The sequence below is a fragment of the Orcinus orca genome, chromosome 19 (assembly GCF_937001465.1).
Source record: "Orcinus orca chromosome 19, mOrcOrc1.1, whole genome shotgun sequence".
In the NCBI taxonomy this organism is placed as follows: domain Eukaryota; kingdom Metazoa; phylum Chordata; class Mammalia; order Artiodactyla; family Delphinidae; genus Orcinus; species Orcinus orca.
In genome coordinates, this window is record NC_064577.1 from 33322246 (window position 1) to 33341037 (window position 18792).

General features: G+C 46.3%; 1 protein-coding gene across 3 annotated transcripts in view; it reads right to left on the bottom strand.

Annotated features, from left to right (window-relative positions):
- NPLOC4 (NPL4 homolog, ubiquitin recognition factor) overlaps window positions 1-18792 on the bottom strand; it is a 56027-nt gene that overhangs the window by 24908 nt on the left and 12327 nt on the right. For 2 of the 3 annotated variants that reach the window (XM_033438742.2, XM_004275567.4), the window contains exons 4-11: window positions 15178-15354; window positions 13118-13166; window positions 12300-12394; window positions 9997-10120; window positions 7555-7734; window positions 4315-4401; window positions 2284-2355; window positions 1736-1862 (exon numbers count right to left, since the gene is read on the bottom strand). In XM_033438742.2, coding sequence (XP_033294633.1) covers window positions 1736-1862; window positions 2284-2355; window positions 4315-4401; window positions 7555-7734; window positions 9997-10120; window positions 12300-12394; window positions 13118-13166; window positions 15178-15354 — 911 coding nt within the window. Of the gene's footprint in view, window positions 1-1735; window positions 1863-2283; window positions 2356-4314; window positions 4402-7554; window positions 7735-9996; window positions 10121-12299; window positions 12395-13117; window positions 13167-15111; window positions 15355-18792 lie in introns of those variants that run through there. The other variant, XM_033438743.2, reaches the window with a different exon arrangement.

Genomic DNA, 18792 nt, shown 5'->3' on the forward strand with positions numbered 1-18792 from the left:
GTCACTGATGCCTGTGCAGGCCCCGCCCCACAAGGTTGGCAGCTCCGGCTCCTCCCCTGTGCTCTCCTCAGCAGGCACCAGTCCCCAAGCACTGGCATGCAGAATGCACTGTCTTATTACATGCATGCTCCTTCACTATTATTTCTCCTCAATGTTACAGTCAGCCTACTACTCTGCTTTCTTTTTTAGAATCAGGTGTGTGGGCAGGTATATTATCTATGAATTTCACTTTCTGGATAGTAAAGAGGTGTCACAAATGTTCTAAAGAGAGGGTGTCCAGTCTGATAGGCTTGAGAACCACCAGCCTAAATGCCTGGACCCAGAATCTCAGCCTAAATGAAGAGGGCAGGGGTTTATGTGATGCAGAGAGTAGAAAGAGAATACTTTCCTCCCCTTCATCAAAGAGAAAGCTGGCTTGGCAAAATTCTGATTATGTAAAACGTGTCTCTTCTCTGCTCTCCTCCTTCGCTCCTGCTACCCTGAGCGCTCTCATCACAACAGGCCCCCTGCCCCATCTGCCCCCGTGGAAGGACTCTATGCTACGGAATTACTGCTTCCACAAATCCCAGTCCAAACTCCCATCCACTTCCTTAAGCATCTGACCCCATTAATTTATGCTAACATGTGAACAATGCAGCCATGGCCTCTCATGCCCCCAAAGTACATTCATTTCAAAAAGAAGGTGCTGGTCACTCTAAATGGATCTCAAATCAAATGGATCTTAAAAATTCAGACAGTATGATAGATGTTTTCCTTCCCATGGCAGTGGTAACAGGCTCAGCTGGGATTAATAAGGGATCTAGTTACTTACATGCTTGGGCTGTTTGTAAACTGGTATTTTGAACTAGAGGAAGCATGGTTACCATGAACAAACTGGATTATCATCTCTGTGATGGTAGAACCCAAGTCTTCACAGGATAGAGGTTAGTGTTTACTTTAAAAAACTGACCAAAGAGATTGTTTTTATTAGTTGGTTCTCCAAGTTTCAAGTTCCTCCTTCTTTCAAATCATACGGTCTTACGCCGGGCTTTTCTCTAGGACAGCATCTCAAGTATGGTATAAAAGATTTGGCGGTACTTGTTTAAGGCCACAGTCTTTTATTATTATATATTCATGGTGTACATAACATGTAGTATGATGTGCACAACATCTCACACACACACACTCATCACTCCCAAAAACAAGCTTTATGGAAATGGTTTCTTAAAATGACACTCCCACTCATAAATAAAAAAGTAACAGAAACAGTAAATCCCTCTTCTCCTGCACAGCTAGACAGAGTCATCCTTGGTTACTGCAAAGGGGCAAAGATAGCCCAGAACTCTCCAGAACCAAGTGAACTTGGACTGAGGCCAAGAGAATGGACTAGAGGAGGGCTACACTGAGGCCGCAATTCTAGTAGTTTTGTGTGATGCTGAGTAGTTCAAGATTTTTGCCGCAAACCAAAAAAGAAGAATCTTATGTCTCACAGGCCCATTAAGAAAATCTATTGTAGGGACTTCCCTGGCGGTCCAGTGGTTAAGACTCCACACTTCCACTGCAGGAGGCACGGGTTCGATCCCTGGTCAGGGAACTAAGATCCCATATGCCGTGCGATGCAGCCAAAAAAAAAAAAAAAAAGAAGGAAAGAAAGAAAATCTATTGTAACTAAGTTAAGAATGCAAAGCTACTGAAAGAGGAACAAAACATATTAACAAGGTAGTAATATTTACAATATAAATGTCCCCATTTATACCTGTAGCCACTGCAGTAACAAACTTGGATCCAAAATGTCCATCTGGAGAGAGTCGACATATGTTGGGATGCTTATTTTGAAAGTCTCCTGCAGTGATACATTCTTCTGAACTCAGGAAATAGGTGTCCTAAGAAAAGAGAACCAGCATACCAAGTTTTATAGCATCATGTCAAAATATGCTTCTACTTCTTCTTTAGAAAATATTAAGAACTAAACTATGACACATCACAAACTACGGTGAAGCAAGTACCTGTAATTCCTGACTGTTACCAACTCCTTACAGAAAAACACGTGTAACCAGTAACGCCTTAGAAGCACAGGCAATCCACCTCATGGGCTGACCTCCAAAAAGCAGTGGTTTATAAAGGTAAAGTCTCTCTGATCTCCGAGACAGAATGAACAGACCCAGCCTTAATTTATCAAGAACACTGTGTTGAAAACAACATGGTCTAAAAGCCAGGGTGAGCTGTGCAGAGACACCGGAGAGTGCAGCCCAGAGCTGGTCCATAACAAGCTCTGGCCGAGCGAGCATCCCTGCCCCCTCTCACCTTATTTCGACTATATCGAACTGTACCCTTTCGGGTATCTTCCGAGACAAGGTCTGTAAATATCCAGCCAACCTGCATAAAAGAGAAGAATACCTTCTGAGTCTCTCCCTGAAACAGGTGACGAATGTCTTCTAGCTTCTGCCAAGAGAGGAGACTCCTGGAAGCCAGTTCTTTCTTTCCAGGTGAGTCAGCTCCTCAGCTAAGCCACTGTCCACACCAGGGCTCTCAAACTCTACTCAGCTGACACTGGCCGTCCTCCCCCTGGTGCTGCCGGGTGGAGATGAGGGCAAACGAGCACATCTCATTTATTCGTTAGAAAAAGTCTTCTCAGCACCACCTCTGTGCCCTGCACTATGCTAGGTGCAGGGGACCCCCGGGTGCATAAAATTAACAGAACATCAGTGAAAAGGGAATCTACACTCCAGAGAGGAAGACAGATAACAAGCAAGCAAATAAAGACAATGCCACTTCAGATACTAGGGCTTTCTCCGTAAGACAGGAAAACATACTCCCCAGAGAATGCATGTAAAATAAAAAAGAATGATAGAACGGAGACTGCGCAGCTGCTCCTCTAAGCTCCGGTGTGGGGCTAAGGGAAGCATCTGAGGGTACACGAATCTGAAACGCCAGTCCCAGGGCTTGGGGCAGGGTCAGCCTCCCTGGCACGTCCTGCTACAGCAACAGTGCCTGTCTGTGTGCTCTGTGATCCCTGGCCTTCCTGTGCCCATGAACCTCACAGCTGATTACCATTCCTGAACCAGAATCTGGCTGGGAGGTCTAAGAGCAGGGCTGGAATCCAGACACACACCCACTTCTGTCCTTCGGAGAAGTGATCTGGTGCTTGTGACCCTCTCTAGCACAACCCTGACATGAAACTCTTCAATTCCATCTCCTGCAGACATGACCAGGCAAATCTGGAGACTTTCATTTTCTTTAAAAATGCCCAAATGAACAAAACCCCCGAGGAGGATGGCAATGGAGAAAATGAGACTTAAAGGATAAATGTAACTCAGCAGTAAATAAAGCAGAACCAAAGTCAAGCTGAGATAAATTAGGGCTAAGGAACCAGTGTTTGGAGAAAGGCATTTAAGTAACTTCAAGATCTTCTAATTATGATTATCATGACCAAACATTTATAACAAACATAGGCAAAAAAAATCAGGGACACTGATTTCTCTTTTGAACAAGAGAAAATTCCAGAATTTAAACCAAAACATGCCCCTAAATCATGATGCTGACTCCTTGTTAGAAACAACAGGACTTTTTTGTTCTTAAAACGATACAGTGACTTTGTTCCGCAGCATTCCTGGGTTATAAGGCACATTTCCAGTCTTCCCTGTTTATCTGTAGGGAGTTTATTTCTCACTGTCTAAATTGATTAGGAAATAAAGGATAAAACTTACATAGCTACTAAGAGTGAATTCCTAAGATGTGTTCAAATTCACAGTTCAACATTATCTATAAAACGCCATCTTTATAGTTCCTAGGAACTTAACCAAAGATGTGAGATAAACTAGATCATCAGACTCAAAAAGAAAATTCTTCTCTGTCTTCTAACTGCCCAGGAAAACTAAGAAGCCTTACACGCTCAGATGGCTCAATTATAAACAGGAGGTTCAATGAGGATTGAAGAGGGACCACGAGAAACTCCAAGTGTGGGGGACAGAAAACGATGAGCGCAAACAGACACGTGAAGGGAGAGCTCACACCTAGGAGGATGTGCCTTAAGAGCCTGGCGTCAAGGTCCCCTCCGGCAGGAAGTAGGGGTCTTGCTCCTGCTGCTTCTTTCCTCCCCCACTTTGAGGCAATCCTTAAGAAGTATGTCTGGTGGATTTAAATATAACAGTCCCTGCACTGGGATCCTTTTTTGGGCACCCAATAAACACAAGCGAGGTTTCAAAACGTGCCAGGCCTGCACCTGACCTTGTGCAGTTGGGAGTTCACTCCCAGACCAGGTCTGGCCATACCACCCACCTAGATGTCCCCAACACAGAGCCGGGGCGCCCCCCTCAAGGCCAAGAGAATCAGTACCTTCCTCAAGCCAAGTTTGGCAGCAATTTCATCAACCACCTCAGCCTTTGGGTCTTCAAGAAGCTCCAAGCTATTCTGTGTACCAATCTGTGGGGGTATTAAAGAGAGATGTACTTAGAGGAGGGGTTCAGAAAAGCAGCACAGCAGCTCTGTTCCATTTCTGGCTCAGGTGTCACAAAGGAGCACCGGTCTCCCCCTTGCCAAAAAGGAGAGTTAAGGCAGCGGGAAAAGCTCAACCAGATAACACAGGCCAAGCCCTCCAGGCTCTTCCCGTCTAGGGCTGTGCTTTGCTTTTAATCAAGGTTTAGAGAACATGAAGAGGCTGTATTCAGGCTGGTTCATGTCAGCAGCTCCACATGAAACATGTGGTTGTTTAGGACTAGGGAAGGCTCTCTACACCTTAAGGTTCCTTCATTGGGGATAGAAGTTAGTTTCAAAACTCCCTTGGATAAATAGTTTTCACTCCAAATAGGCTTGGCTAGATTAGGTAAGATTAGAGCTGTAAGGTAACGTTCGTTCCCAAAAAACAGTCTTTGAAAATTCGTATGCAGCTCCTGCAGGGACAGTGCTTAGCTTCACAGGCATGGCAGAGTGAGAGAGTACAACAGATACACACACCCTAAGCCAAGGATAGGGCACCTGAAATCGGTAACCTGCTGACCGGTGGGCAGAGACCTCAGCTTGGGGCAGTGGCGGGGGGCTTGGGCTGGCTCACATGCAACCTACACTGGCCACAGGATCCCACTTCCTGCAGTGGACAAAGCTTGCTGAAATCTTTAATCTGCACTGAAATGCAGCTCATAAAGCTAAGCATCATACTGAGCAGAAGACCCGGCTACAGATTATGAAAGTGAAGGTAATTCCAAATTGAGTTATACTAATTGGGTATATCCTTATAAATTAGTCAAATCCTGGCAAAATAACAAAAGAACTTTATGTTGCTGGGTATGACCCATATGGAGATCATTAATACCTCCAGAGCACAGGTCAAAGCACAAACTCAGAACAAACCTAAGGATTTTGTTTCATGACATGTGGCAGCATGAGCTTCAACTTCTGAGCTGGAGGTTATTAGAGGTCAAGTGTTTCAACCTCCAAGATCCCCAATTTGGGAGCTCTGATGATGTTGTTAGTAGTCTGGACACCAGAGGCTTCTGTTCCGATTTTTGTTCAATCATACTCTTAACAGAACTGTTGAAATGCTTCATGAAAGGACCCTCCTCAAAACTGAATTGGAATGTCTTGTGCTTCCAAAAGCAGCTCCCACTGACAGAGCACACTCAGTGCCCAAAGAGTCAGACAAGCAGGGTCTCTGGGTGAGCACCTACTGCCATCTCACGTCTCCCTGGAAGTGAACCATCATAAAAGGCCTGGTCAAACATTTCATCTGTAGCTCTCAGTAAATAATGAGAATATCCAAGGAGTAGATGACACACAATCTGTATAAATACAGCCAGGGAAGAAACAGCATCTGTGCAGGAGCCACACACCTGCACACCAGCCAGTGGCCACAAGGCCTGCAGTTTCAGACCCTAGTTTATTTAAAAAGTAGACCAGTCACGGTGAGATCTCCAGAACATGGCACAGGTGACACACCTGTATATGGCGTGGTGCCCACCCAGAGACAAAGGAGGGGATAGTGTGAAATATCTGTATATCTGCTTATACTAAAAAAAATTCAAACTTTAGAGATCTAAGCCAAAAACTGCTTAAAGTGGGGGCTACCTGTAGGAGAGGGAGGAAATTAGATGAAGGGGAAGACGTTGTTTGTAGACCTCACTTTGCAAATGTGCAGTTTTTTTTTACTTTTCCAACATTTTTTTAAATAAAAAATTTCAGACATACAGCAAAGGTTAAAGAATTTACAGTGAACACCGATATCCCACCACCAAATTCAGCCACTAACATTTACTGTGTTCCATTCACCCCTCTGGCCATGCCTCAGCGCACCATGTTTTTGTGTTTTTACATCACAGTCACCTGCAGGCACAAGACCCTCCCCCAACTACCTCAGCACATCATGAACCAGGATGCAATACAGTTCCAATCTTCACTTTTGTAGTAAACTTATATACAATAAGACAAAATAAACATTTTATATAATATATACTATACAACCATATAAACATTTTACATAATTATACAAATTAAAAAATATATATGGGCTTCCCTGGTGGCGCAGTGGTTAAGAATCCGCCTGCCAATGCAGGGGACACGGGTTTGAGCCCTGGTCCGGGAAGATCCCACATGCCACAGAGCAACTAAACCCGTGAGCCACAACTCCTTAGCCTGTGCTCTAGAGCCCACGAGCCACAACTACTGAGCCCACGCACCACAACTACCAAAGCCCGCGCGCCTAGAGCCCATGCTCCGCAACAAGAGAAGCCACCGCAATGAGAAGCGGTTGCGCATTGCAACGAAGAGCAGCCCCCGCTCGCCACAACTAGAGAAAGCCCGCGCACGGCAACGAAGACCCAACGCAGCCATAAATAAATAAATAAATAATAATAATAATAAGTAAATCTATTTAATAAATAAATAAAAAATATATACGTAAATCCAATCCCTAAATACTGAAAATAAAGCAAATGAACGTAAACGTGTAACTCGTTGGTGACGTAATCATACAGGGAAGATCTTCCAAGTGACTTTAAAACACAGTAACCAACTGCTGGTCCCTAGTGGGATATACCCTAGGGGCCCTCCCCTCCCACCAAAACAATCTTGAACTGTTTTCAGTCCTACACTGGTGGTAATTTTGATATTGTTATTAAGACAGTTACATGTGTGGCATAAGATAAAGAACTTGAGTAATTTTGTGACTCTAATTCCATAAATCCTGGGACAGCTGATTGTAGGCATGGACAGAGGAGATACAGAAGCAGAAGAGAGAGGGCAACTGTATGACACTTTTGGGGGAACTGACAAAAGTTGAATAAGATGGCAGATTAGATAAAAATATTGTATCGAAGTTCAATTTACTTAAGTTGCTCAGTGTACTTGTTATATGAGAACGTGTCCTTATTCTTTGGAAATATACACTGAAATATTTAGGGGCCATGATCTTACTTTCCAATAATTCAGAAAATAAATACTGTGTGTGTGTGTGTAGAGAGAGAGAGATAGACTGGGCAAATGATACAGTAAGAGAAGCAGCATGCAACCTGAAAGGGCTCCCATACAGCCTTCAAAACAAAGCAATACAGAGACCCGTAGACAGCAAATCCTGTTCACATCTACCTGAGGAGGTTCATAAATCGCAGCCACTTCAGCCCTGATACCAAGAGGAATGTCTTTGTGCTCCGTGTACCGTCCATACAAGTACCCAAAGTGCTGGTTCCCTGTCTTCCTCCAGAAGTCAAGGAAGCGGTCAGCAACTGTATGATTCTCGAACATGATGTTGTCCACATGTCTGTATTTCTGTAGAGTTAACAACAATGGGCTAAATTAAAACACTCCATCAAAAATAAATAATTTACTATTTTATCACAAACTGTTCACAAGTATCTTTTACCTACTTTTTTTTTTTTTTTTCAAAATTTATTTATTTTATTTTATTTTTGGCTGCGTCGGGTCTTTGTTGCTGCGCGCGGGCTTTCTCTGGTTGCAGCGAGTGGGGGCTACTCTTCATTGCGGTGCACAGTGGCTTCAGTAGCTGTGGTTTCTCATTGCAGTGGCTTCTCTCGTTGCAGAGCACGGGCTCTAGGTGCGCGGGCTTCAGTAGCTGTGGTTTGCGGGCTTAGTTGCTCCGCGGCATGTGGGATCTTCCCCGACCAGGTCTCGAACCCGTGTCCCCTGCATCGGCAGGTGGGCTCTTAACCACTGCGCCATCAGGGAAGCCCTTACCTAGCTTTTTAAAACACACACACACACACACACACACACACACACTTACTTTAAGAATGTACTCTCGGGGGCTTCCCTGATGGCACAATGGTTAAGAATCCGCCTGCCAATGCAGGGGACATGGCTTCGAGCCCTGGTCAGGGAAGATCCCACATGCCGTGGACCAACTTAAGCCCATGCACCACAACTACCGAAGCCCACGCGCCTAGAGCCCGTGCTCCACAACAAGAGAAGCCACCGCAATGAGAAGCCTGCGCACCACAATGAAGAATAGCCCCCAGTCTCTGCAACAAGAGAAAGCCTGCGTACAGCAATGAAGACCCAACGCAGCCAATAAATAAATAAATAAATTTATTATTTTTTTTTTAAAAAAAGAATGTACTCTCGGGACTTCCTTGGCGGTCCAGTGGTTAAGACTCTGCGCTCCCAATGCAGTGGACACAGGTTCGATCCCTGGTTGGAGAACTAAGATCCTGCATGCCACACGGGGTGGCCAAAAAAAAAAAAGAATGTGCTATGCCCTTAAGACGACTTCAGGTTCTAGTGGGTGGGAGGGGTAGGGGTGGGACTCTCATTAAATTAATTCAAATTAATCTTACTGGGATTTTGCCTAAAACGCAGGTTTTCACAATCTCTAGGTCAAAAAAAAAGTTTTCAAAAAGAAATTAAGACAGAAAGAAAGAGAGACGGGGAATTCCCTGGCGGTCCAGCAGTTAAGACTCTGCGCTTCCACTGCAGAGAGCGAGGGTTCGATCCCTAGTTGGGGAACTGAGATCCTGCATGCCGTGCAGCGCGGCCAAAAAAAATTAAAACAAAATTTTAAAAAAAATGGAGGGGAGTTCCCTGATGGTGCAGTGGTTAAGAATCCACCTGCCAATGCAGGGGACAGGGGTTCAATCTCTGGTCCGGGAAGATCCCACATGCCACGGAGCATCTAAGCCCGTGTGCCACAGCTACTGAGCCTGCACACCCTAGAGCCCAAGGACCACAACTACTGAAGCCCACATGCTGCAACTACTGAAGCCCGCGTGCCTAGAGCCCGTGCTCTGCAACAAGAGAAGCCACCGCAATGAGAAGCCCACATACGGCAACGAAGAGTAGCCCCCACTCGCTACAACTAGAGACCATGCACAGCAACGAAGACCCAATGCAGCCAAAATAAACAGAAAGGAAGGAAGGGAGGAAGGAAGGAAAGAAGAGAATGGGAGGGAGGGATGGATGGAGGGAAGGAGAGAAAGAAAGGGAAGAAAGGTGCTCAAACAGTTAAGGAGGGATGGAATTCTAAGGAGCTAAACATGGGCTGGCAGTGGCAGGGGAAAGATGAGGAGGGCTATTTTTGGAGGGCTGGACAATAAGAGTGGAAAAAGCCAGAATAACTGCACACAGTTTTCCCTGATTCTTTTTTCGCTCCTTCCTGAGTCCAGCCCCCTTCTTAACCTGGCCTGGACAGATGCCCTGAGGTGGTCCCAGGGCAGTTCTGTTCAACTACCAACTTCCAGAGCCGCAGTTTCTTAAAAGGTAAAGTCACAACCACTGAGCATTTTAAACAGTCGCCAAGTAAATTCTGCCTCCACACAAGCCAACAAAACAGAAAACTGAAGGCTCCCCTCTATGCTTGAAAGAGCTAGAGATCTTACAAATAATGTCCTCAGTGTATGATTTCCATAAAAGGGTCAATCAATCAGCCCCAAAATACCCGAGACTCTGCCCCATGTAACTCACACTGCTACCAGCAGCTCCTTTCCAAGGAGGGGCTTTTCCAGACATTTTCACTCCTCAGCCATGAACACAAATCTACTGCTTTCTGCATCTAGATGGATACAGCGAACATCTCACCTGTCTATTCAGAGTGATGGCACTTGGCTGGCACTTAGTACAGATGCCATTAGGCCACGGAAGGTGTCCTTCACACCCTGATTTAATCTTGCAACTGATGTTCTCCAGGGCAACAAATTTCCCCCTGAAAAAGAAAAGGCAACTTAATTAATTAAACATTACAATGGTGAAAAGTGTAGCAGGAGGCTGGAAATAAAATGTCAGGTATCTTACACTTCCTGAAGGGAGTTCTCAGGAGCTAAGCACGTGGTATCCACAGCAGGGAAAATGTGCTAAAACTTATTCTAATGGTGTTGTAGCTTCTGTCCTGTACACTAGACTGTACAAGAATACAAAACTATTTTCCAATAAAAGCAGTTTTAATTTTCACTACCACTGACATCTATGAAGATTTTTTTTTCCTTTTTCTTTTTTTTTAAATTGTAGTTGCTTTACAATGTTGTGTTAGCTTCTACTGTACAATGAAGTGAATGTACATATATGTATATACGTATATATGCATACGCATATATACTACATATATATGTATATGTATACCTATATCCCCTCCCTCTTGGACCTCCCTCCCACACCCCCATTCCACCCATCTAGGTCGTCACAGAGAACTGAGCTGAGCTCCCTGTGCTATACGGCAGGTTCCCACTATTTATTTTACACGTGGTAGTGTATTTATGTCAAAACTAATCTCCCAATTTGTCCCACACTCCCCGTCCCCCTGTGTCCACATGTCTGTTCTCTATGTCTGCGTCTCTATTCCTGCCCTGCAAATAGGTTCATGTGTACCATTTTTCTAGATTCCACATATATGCGTTAATATATGATATTTGTTTTTCTCTTTCTGGCTTACTTCACTCTGTATGACACTCTAAGGTCCATCCACATCTCTACAAATGACCCAATTCCGTTCCTTTCTATGGCTGAGTAATATTCCATTGTATATATGTACCGCATAAGATTTTCAACAGTACTGCTAAATATCTAGATCTAACCTATGCCATTGACAGAAAATGAAGTTCTTTTCAAGTTCCATCAATTTATCAGAAACATTTACTTTATGAGTCTAGTACTTAGACTTCTGTATAAAATTCTTATTCATAGAAAAAACCTGATTAGGATACATAACAAAGATATCTTCACTCTGCTTTTGGTCAGTGAGGATGTCCTGGGCCCCACTGTGGACTTGGGGTGAGCCTGCACAAGTGACTTCACCCTCTGCCACTTTCCCGTTCACAAATGGTCCAGTGAATAGTCCTGTCCTCACAAGCCAGCGGCATGCTGGAACGATGGCACCTGGGAAGCAATGACTGCCACCTAGGCTGCACGTTAACAACAGCAACAAGTGAGCCCTTGACCTAGACGGACAAAAGGCAGACAGGTCCCAGCACACTCATGCTCTGGTCAAGACAGCTCCAGAGCTTACCCCACAAGTGGGCAAAAATGGGCTTCTGGTGGGATCTTTTTTTTCCTGGTCTAACTTTTTTTAAAAGTCATTTTAGGATGTTAGCGGGTTGTCAGAGAAAAACTACGAGCAGGCCAACATGACATTCTTCACAAAATGTTGCTGACTCGGGTTCAGCCACCGTCTCCTCTCCCTGCATGGATAGGAATCATAAAATCACAGTAAGAAGTCCGTTACTTTCTGGTGAGGTGAGCATATCAACAGAAGGGGGTTGCACAGGCAAGTACCTGACGTAGTTTAAAAGAAATCAAACTGCTCTCAGCTTGCCACTGTCACAGCATGCTCTAAGAGCCAAGAGACAGCTGCCCCCACTGCCCAACCCCACCCACGCTGCCCGCCTGGCCGAGCCTGCAGACAGCAATGCTGAGGCACCAGAGGCCAAGCCATGGACAGCGCCACCGCCTCAGCCCCGCTACAGCTGTGAAATTGAGTTGATAAAGAGGCAGCTTCCAGGGCAAAGGGCAGACTCCACAGACAGAAGACTGACCACCATCACGCCTTATCTCATCCAGGTTCAGAAACAACTAAGTTGCCAGGGTACCGCATACCCGAAGGAAGGTCAGCGGGGTGCCCCTGGGCCTCCACAGCCTGGCCTCTGCCTGCTTGGCCTCTGCCCATGCACTGGGCACTGTGGATTACAGCAGGGACCAGAGTCTCCCCCGACTTGTTTCTCTTTTAGAATCAGGACAAGATTCACGAATACAAAGACTTCATGCCCAGACTTTGATCTTTACTTTTCTCACTCATATGCCCAGGGGCTTTAAGCAACACGTGCCAGAGAGAGAAAACGAACTCTGCGCCCCAAAGCCACATGGGTGCCGCCCCCTGCCCTCAGGCCGCTTACTTGTCGGCCCCTCCGGTCAGCTTCCGGATGTAGGCGTGGAAGGACATGTGCTTCACGGGAGGCTCCAGGTGATTTAGGTAGTCCTCGTCGAAAGGCTGCCAAAACACACAGTCAACAGTCATGCACTCGCCGCTGGGGTCGCGGTCGCGGTCGCAGCCTCCACCCGCCAAACCCCGAGGCGGGTGGGCAGGCAGTGAGGGGGAACTGGTGATGGGTCCTCACTATCGTTCTAAGTCAGAACCAAGTTCTTCTCTGTGTACCAGTTATCTTTTCAAGATTGAAATGAATCTCTATTAAACACAAAATGCTCTAAGTCAAATAAATATCAGGTAAATTTTGCAAAAAAAAAAAGCCACAAGATGAAGCAAGAGGAGCCTCATGAAGAAAATCAGGTTGGCCTTCCTGCCATAAATTCAGTGTCAACCAGTCACCAGTCGGCATTATTGTGGTAACTCTCAACCTCACCACGACAAATCAGTAGAGGAGACATGAGATTCAGGGTAGAGTAAATCAAAACAATGATGAGCATGAAAACCGCCAGGCCCGGCTTTGTGTCAGGTTTTAAAAGGACTGTCCAGGGAGCCCAGTGTAAATGCTGCCCCTTTATCACAGCAATACCCATGTCCCAGCCGTTCATAATCCACCCAGAAGGTCACTCCCATAAATAAAGGCTCATCCTCTCAGTGCAGCCTGCACTAGTGGGAATACGAGGCCCAGGGCAATAAATAGGTAACTTCCTTGAACCACTCTGACCCAGCCCAGGGACTTAGGGGAAGTGTCAAGACGGCTCTGGGAACTCACTCTACTCGGACTCTCACCTCTAGAGGAACGCAGTGCACGCACTTCCCCAGAGGCCCATGTCGGCACCTAGAGCACAGGGAAGAGAAACGCACAGTGTCAGCACACTGCTCTTCTGCTGCTGCCTCCCTGAATGTTCATACTTAAAAGGCACATCATACCTAATAAAGTACTTCCCCATCCACATGAAATTATCTGAAATGGTATGTGGTGAACAGTTTTTAATGGTTTAATATTTTGGTGTGTATTAGAAAACACCGACCAGTGCACCAAACCTGTGATTTCATGGATATTAACTGATTTCATGGATATTACCACAAACTAAAAGCAAAACTGAATGGATTTAAAGTCAATTTAAATAAAAACGTTTGGTAAAGACTAAGAAAGTTGGTACATAGACATGGCAAAAACCCTGAGAATGGGAGATCAGCTCGGTGCTTTGTGACCGCCTGGAGGGGTGGGACAGGGAGGGTGGGAAGGCGGGAGACGCAAGAGGGAAGAGATATGGGAACATGTATATGTATAACTGATTCACTTTGTTATAAAGCAGAAACTAACACACCATTGTAAAGCAATTATACTCCAATAAAGATGTAAAAAAAAACCCTGAGAATGGTACATAAATAGCTAAAGTGTGGAAAACACCCACTTCATGCATATTTTGGAAAAAAGCATGAAAAGAACGCTTGGCTCTGTGGGTTTCAGTCTGTGCATAGTAGGACAGTGGAGATGCGTTCGGGCGCCAACAGGCTCAGTCACAGCACTGTCCACATGGGGTCAGAACTCCTAGGTGCACCGCATTCTATATTTCAGAGAAGAAAGGGCCTGAGTCTCCCAACAGGCAGACTCTTACAGGTGATGCACGCACAGGCACGTGCACACTCAAAAAGATTCCTAATGAGGCCTCACAAACACGGATCGGGGTAGGAGTGGCACTGGGTCCCTGGGAAGAACACAAATGGGGGCAGAGAGCCAGTTGATGGCCACAGCCACAGAGTGGCTCCACGCCAACTGCAGCTCAGAACAATCTGGGGCCCTTTGATCTGAGACATACAGGTCACTAATGCAGCATGTGGAATCCCAGTATCTCAATGTCTTGATTACAGGGTGATGCAGTTACAAAGACTCCACTGAAGAGACAATCTTCGCTCAGACAATTTTACATCATTGAGTGTGAACTCAGATGTTTCTAAATAGTTTCCTTAAAAAGAACTGCAAAAAATCTATAATAAACAAATGTATACAAGCATAAGCATTTTATACAATCCTTGGTGAAAAGTGAATATTCAAAGAAGGAGCAGCACCTTCAGCAAATGAAGTGTTCCCTAGAAGAACGGAAAGAGTGTACTGAATATGGAAGGTTGAGATTCCTCCACTAAAATTAAATGAGACAACGTGAACAAGGACCTGCACCAGCAGGTGCCCAGGTACCACCCCCTCCACCCTGTCACACTTGCTAAAGCCCACTCTGCACATGCACGTGTCTCAGGGGAACACCACGGTGAGGACTTCTTAGAACTCTTAGTTCTCAACACTTGGAAAATTTTAAACTACATGTGGGGCTTACCTGGTGGCGCAGTGGTTAAGAACCTGCCTGCCAGTGCAGGGGACACAGGTTCGAGCCCTGGTCCGGGATGCCGCGAAGCAACTAAGCCCTGATGCCACAACTACTTAACCTATGCTCTAGAGCCCGCGTGCCACAACTACTGAAGCCCGTGCACCTAGAGCCTGTGCTCCGCAACAAGAGAGGCCGCTGCAGTAAGAAGCCTGCGCACGGCAACAAAGAGCAGCCCCCGCTCGCCACAACTAGAGAAAGCCCACATGCAGCAACGAAGACCCAACGCAGCCAAAAGTAAAAACTGATTAATTAAAAAAAAAGACAATCACAGTGTATTTTAAATAATAATAAAGTACACGTGGAGCATACTTTGAGATTCAAACAATGAGAAAAAGCTCACAGAACAGCTTGAAGTGAGATGTAATCTGAAAATAGATGGTCAAACTCAAAACTTACATTTCTTTATCAGGGCACGTTACAGACATTTCACTTCACTGACACTGTGGCCCCGCAGGCACTTACAGCTGTGGGTCACGGCTCCTGTAGATCTTCCCGTCCTGCCTGCTGAGGTACTGGTCGATCTCATCTTCCACCACATTGGGAGCACCACAGGCCTTTAACCCCAGTGGGGCCGATGTCTCCATCTCAGACGACGGTCCAGCAAGGCTCGAGGGAAACAGGAACAACAAATCTCCATGCCTGTTCAAATGACAAATGTTAAGTAGAGGCCGCCTTCCTTTCTTCACAACCTGAGCTGCACAGAAGATCAACTCAGGTGTGAGAACCTCTGAAACCTGCAAACAGCAACATCAACCACCCTGCAGGCCTAACCAATGAGGCTTCCAATTTTAAGAGACCAGAGTTCTCTTTTCCCACCTCCCCTATGCCTCTTCCCCCATGAAGGTCAGCAGCAGGCTCTCTGGACTGTAACATAACTTCCTTACAACCACGCTGCGCCATCTATGCTGCACACGCATACACGCACCTGGTTCCACAAAGAACACACAAAATCATAGCTGACACTGGAGCTGCATGGCCCCCTCCCTCTTCCTTCTCTGCTTAGCTCCCACTTTCCCTCATTCGTTCCCTGGCCTTCTCTTCAGCTGCCCCCCATTTACTTGCCTGGGACATACCTGCTTTCTCTACGTTCACAAATACATGTGTACATAACACACGTCACTGATATACAAACCTGAGATGATAAGAGACACACTTTCTGCATTTGCTGTTCTCTCATAATCCCTCCAAACACGGTCTACGTCTAATCAACGTTCTGCAGTGAAGTTGCCTCACAATACGCTTTGCTGCTCCCCGCATGACGGACATGGCTCCCTGTGGGACTGCCACCACAGGCCCCACCGCGGAAACGCCCAGAGACGGGCAGTCGCACGGTCTCCCGGCCGTAGGGTGGATTTCTGGGAGAGGGCCCGTTAGACCTCAGGAGTTTTGTTTGTTCCTAAAGCCACTGACGTACTGCTTTCCACAAAGGCTGCCATGATTCACAGTGCAAAGGACAATATTTGGTTTTCGATCATTTTCAATGTAAATGGCGTCCTTCCACTGTCAGACCCACCACTGACTTTGCCAGAGCCTGACTGCCACCCCGCCGGTATGGGTGAACAGTCCCCACCTGGGAGCACTGCAGGTCCCGAGACACTCAGCGTGTTCAACACCAGTACAGGAGGAAAAGCTGTAGCACCACCACCAAGCAAGTATTTCACTGCTCTCAACAAGATGCACATACAGGAAGAAAGACTGAAAGAACTGCCTGCAGCCCCCAATCAACAAACGGAGAGAATAGGAGCAGGTACCACAGCTGGGACAGCAGGAGGCTGGGCTGCAGCTCTTCAACGGGTCTGCTCGCCCCTCTTTTCCCTCCCATAATTTAGGGTGATAAAATCACCAACTTGTAATTGAAGATTTGTTTCTAACAGCAAATGAGATATTCCTAAACACCCTCCAGCTTCAGGATACATGGCTCAAATGCTACATCAGTTTTAACAAATATCCTCTAAAATGCACTGTGGAGCTCTAAAGAAAAGAGTTTCCCCAAGGGTCCAAAAACCCACAGCAGCTCAAATAAGAATAGTGAAGGAACCTCCGGCCAGCCCATTATGGGAACCCTGAGCTTGGCTTATAGCCACTGTCTGGGCCACGAGAGACGAGGCCTTGAGCCTGCCTGCCCAAAGCGAGCTGCTGAACCTGAAATGCCACACAAAGCCAGATGTCTGAAGGATGTCTCAACCGCTGGGAAAAACCCACCAGTTGAAAACAGGAACCAAGGAGGAATCCTGTCTGCCTCCATCCACTATGCTGTAGGGGAAAAAGTCACTGCTGAGAAGTCTGTAACCAAAGGCCTGCTCCGCCATGTGTCCGGGGTAAAATCAGGGATGCTACTTGGTTCAGGAAACCAGACAGAAATTAACTCAAGTGCTGGGCCCATGACGCCCCCTTGTGCCGAGAGAAGCAAATGGCTTCTCCGCAGAAAAGTCACCAACCCCAGATCTTTCAGGGCCCCCTAAGACCAAGATTGGCCAAATATAAGCTCTCAAATAAAAGTCACCAAACATAAAAGAGAAACAAGCCACTGGGAGCAACAGAGGGCAGACAACAATCAAAAGATTTAGACAGCCAAGGACTTCAGGTGTGGAATTCAAGACAAAGAATATAAACTTACGTATGGAATGCTAGCTGGAAACGGAACAAAAGGAGTACAAGCAACAAGAGACTATCCGCAATGACAAGGGGCTCGGAGAGTGGGCAGAGGGGCTGCAGACTCGGCAGCTCTTCCCAAATCCCCTGCTTAGGGACAGGCTAGACAACAACAGCAACAGTGTGAAAGGATCCTCACAAACCCTGAATTCACTCGGGGCAGACAGACCCCAGACTCCTCAAGACCCGAGAGGGAAGCATCCGGTGTGTGATAGGCCAAGGCAGAGCCTCCAGGGAACCCAGCAGTCTTCACTGGAAGCCTGGGGGTCAGGGTGAGAGCACAGCAGGAGCTGGGAAGGAGCCCCTGCGAGCACATGACCTAACAGCCAGGGCTGAAAGGAATCAAACAGGATTAAATAGAAAAAAGTAAAAAACGTAATCACTGAAATAATAGAGAGAATGGGGGAGAGGTAATATTTAGATATAATGTGGACTTTCCTGGTGGTCCAGTGGTTAAGAATCCGCCTCCCAATAGAGGGGATGCAGGTTCGATCCGTGGTTGGGGAACTAAGATCCCACGTGCTGCGGGGCAACTAATAAGCCAACGTGCTCTAGAGCCCGCGTGCTGCAACTACTGAGCTTGCATGCCACAACTAGAGAGAGAAGCCTGTGTGCTGCAACGAAGATCCCATGTGTCGCAGCTAAGACCTGACGCAGCCAAATAAATAAATAAACAAAATATAAAAATAAATTAAATAAAATATCTTAAAAAAAAATAAAGAGATAATGGCCAAGAATTTTCTAGACCTAACCTGCAGATACAGAAAACACATCTTACATCAGATAGCATTAAACCAACCAACCAACCAACTAGGAATCCACACCTGGACAGGTCAAACAGAAACCACAGGACCCCAAGACAAACAGAAGATCTTAAAAGCAGCCAGAGGAGAAAAAAAGAACCTACAAATGAACAAGAGAATTATAACAGCCAGCTGAACTGCGACGATGGAAGCAGAGGTAGTGGAGTGAAACCCACAAGGAGCTCAAGGTGACCACACTCTTACAGACATGGTCAGTAACTCTCGAGCGGTGACAGGACAAGGTTCTCAAGTTTGGGCTTGTGCTGCTCAACAAGCATCACAACTATCACTGGAAAGACATGCTCTAGGATAATCCAGAAAGACATGCCATCCAACTGTGACCACACCTCAGGTAGACAGGGTGTTTCACTCTGCAGCCCCCGTTTCTGGCATCCAGTCATCAGAATAGCTTAGACACACAGCTGCCACCCCTGCAGTGCTCATCACGTGCAGGCACCGGACAACCATGTGGAGGAGGCATCGCCACCCCCTTGCAGACAAGGGTGGTGAGGCCCAGTGAGGTTAGGTGACTTCCCAGGCACACCGCCAGTGAGTGTTGGGTGTGAGTCCAAACCCGAGTAACGCCCATAGGAAGTGATTCTCAAGATGCAAAAACCCTTTG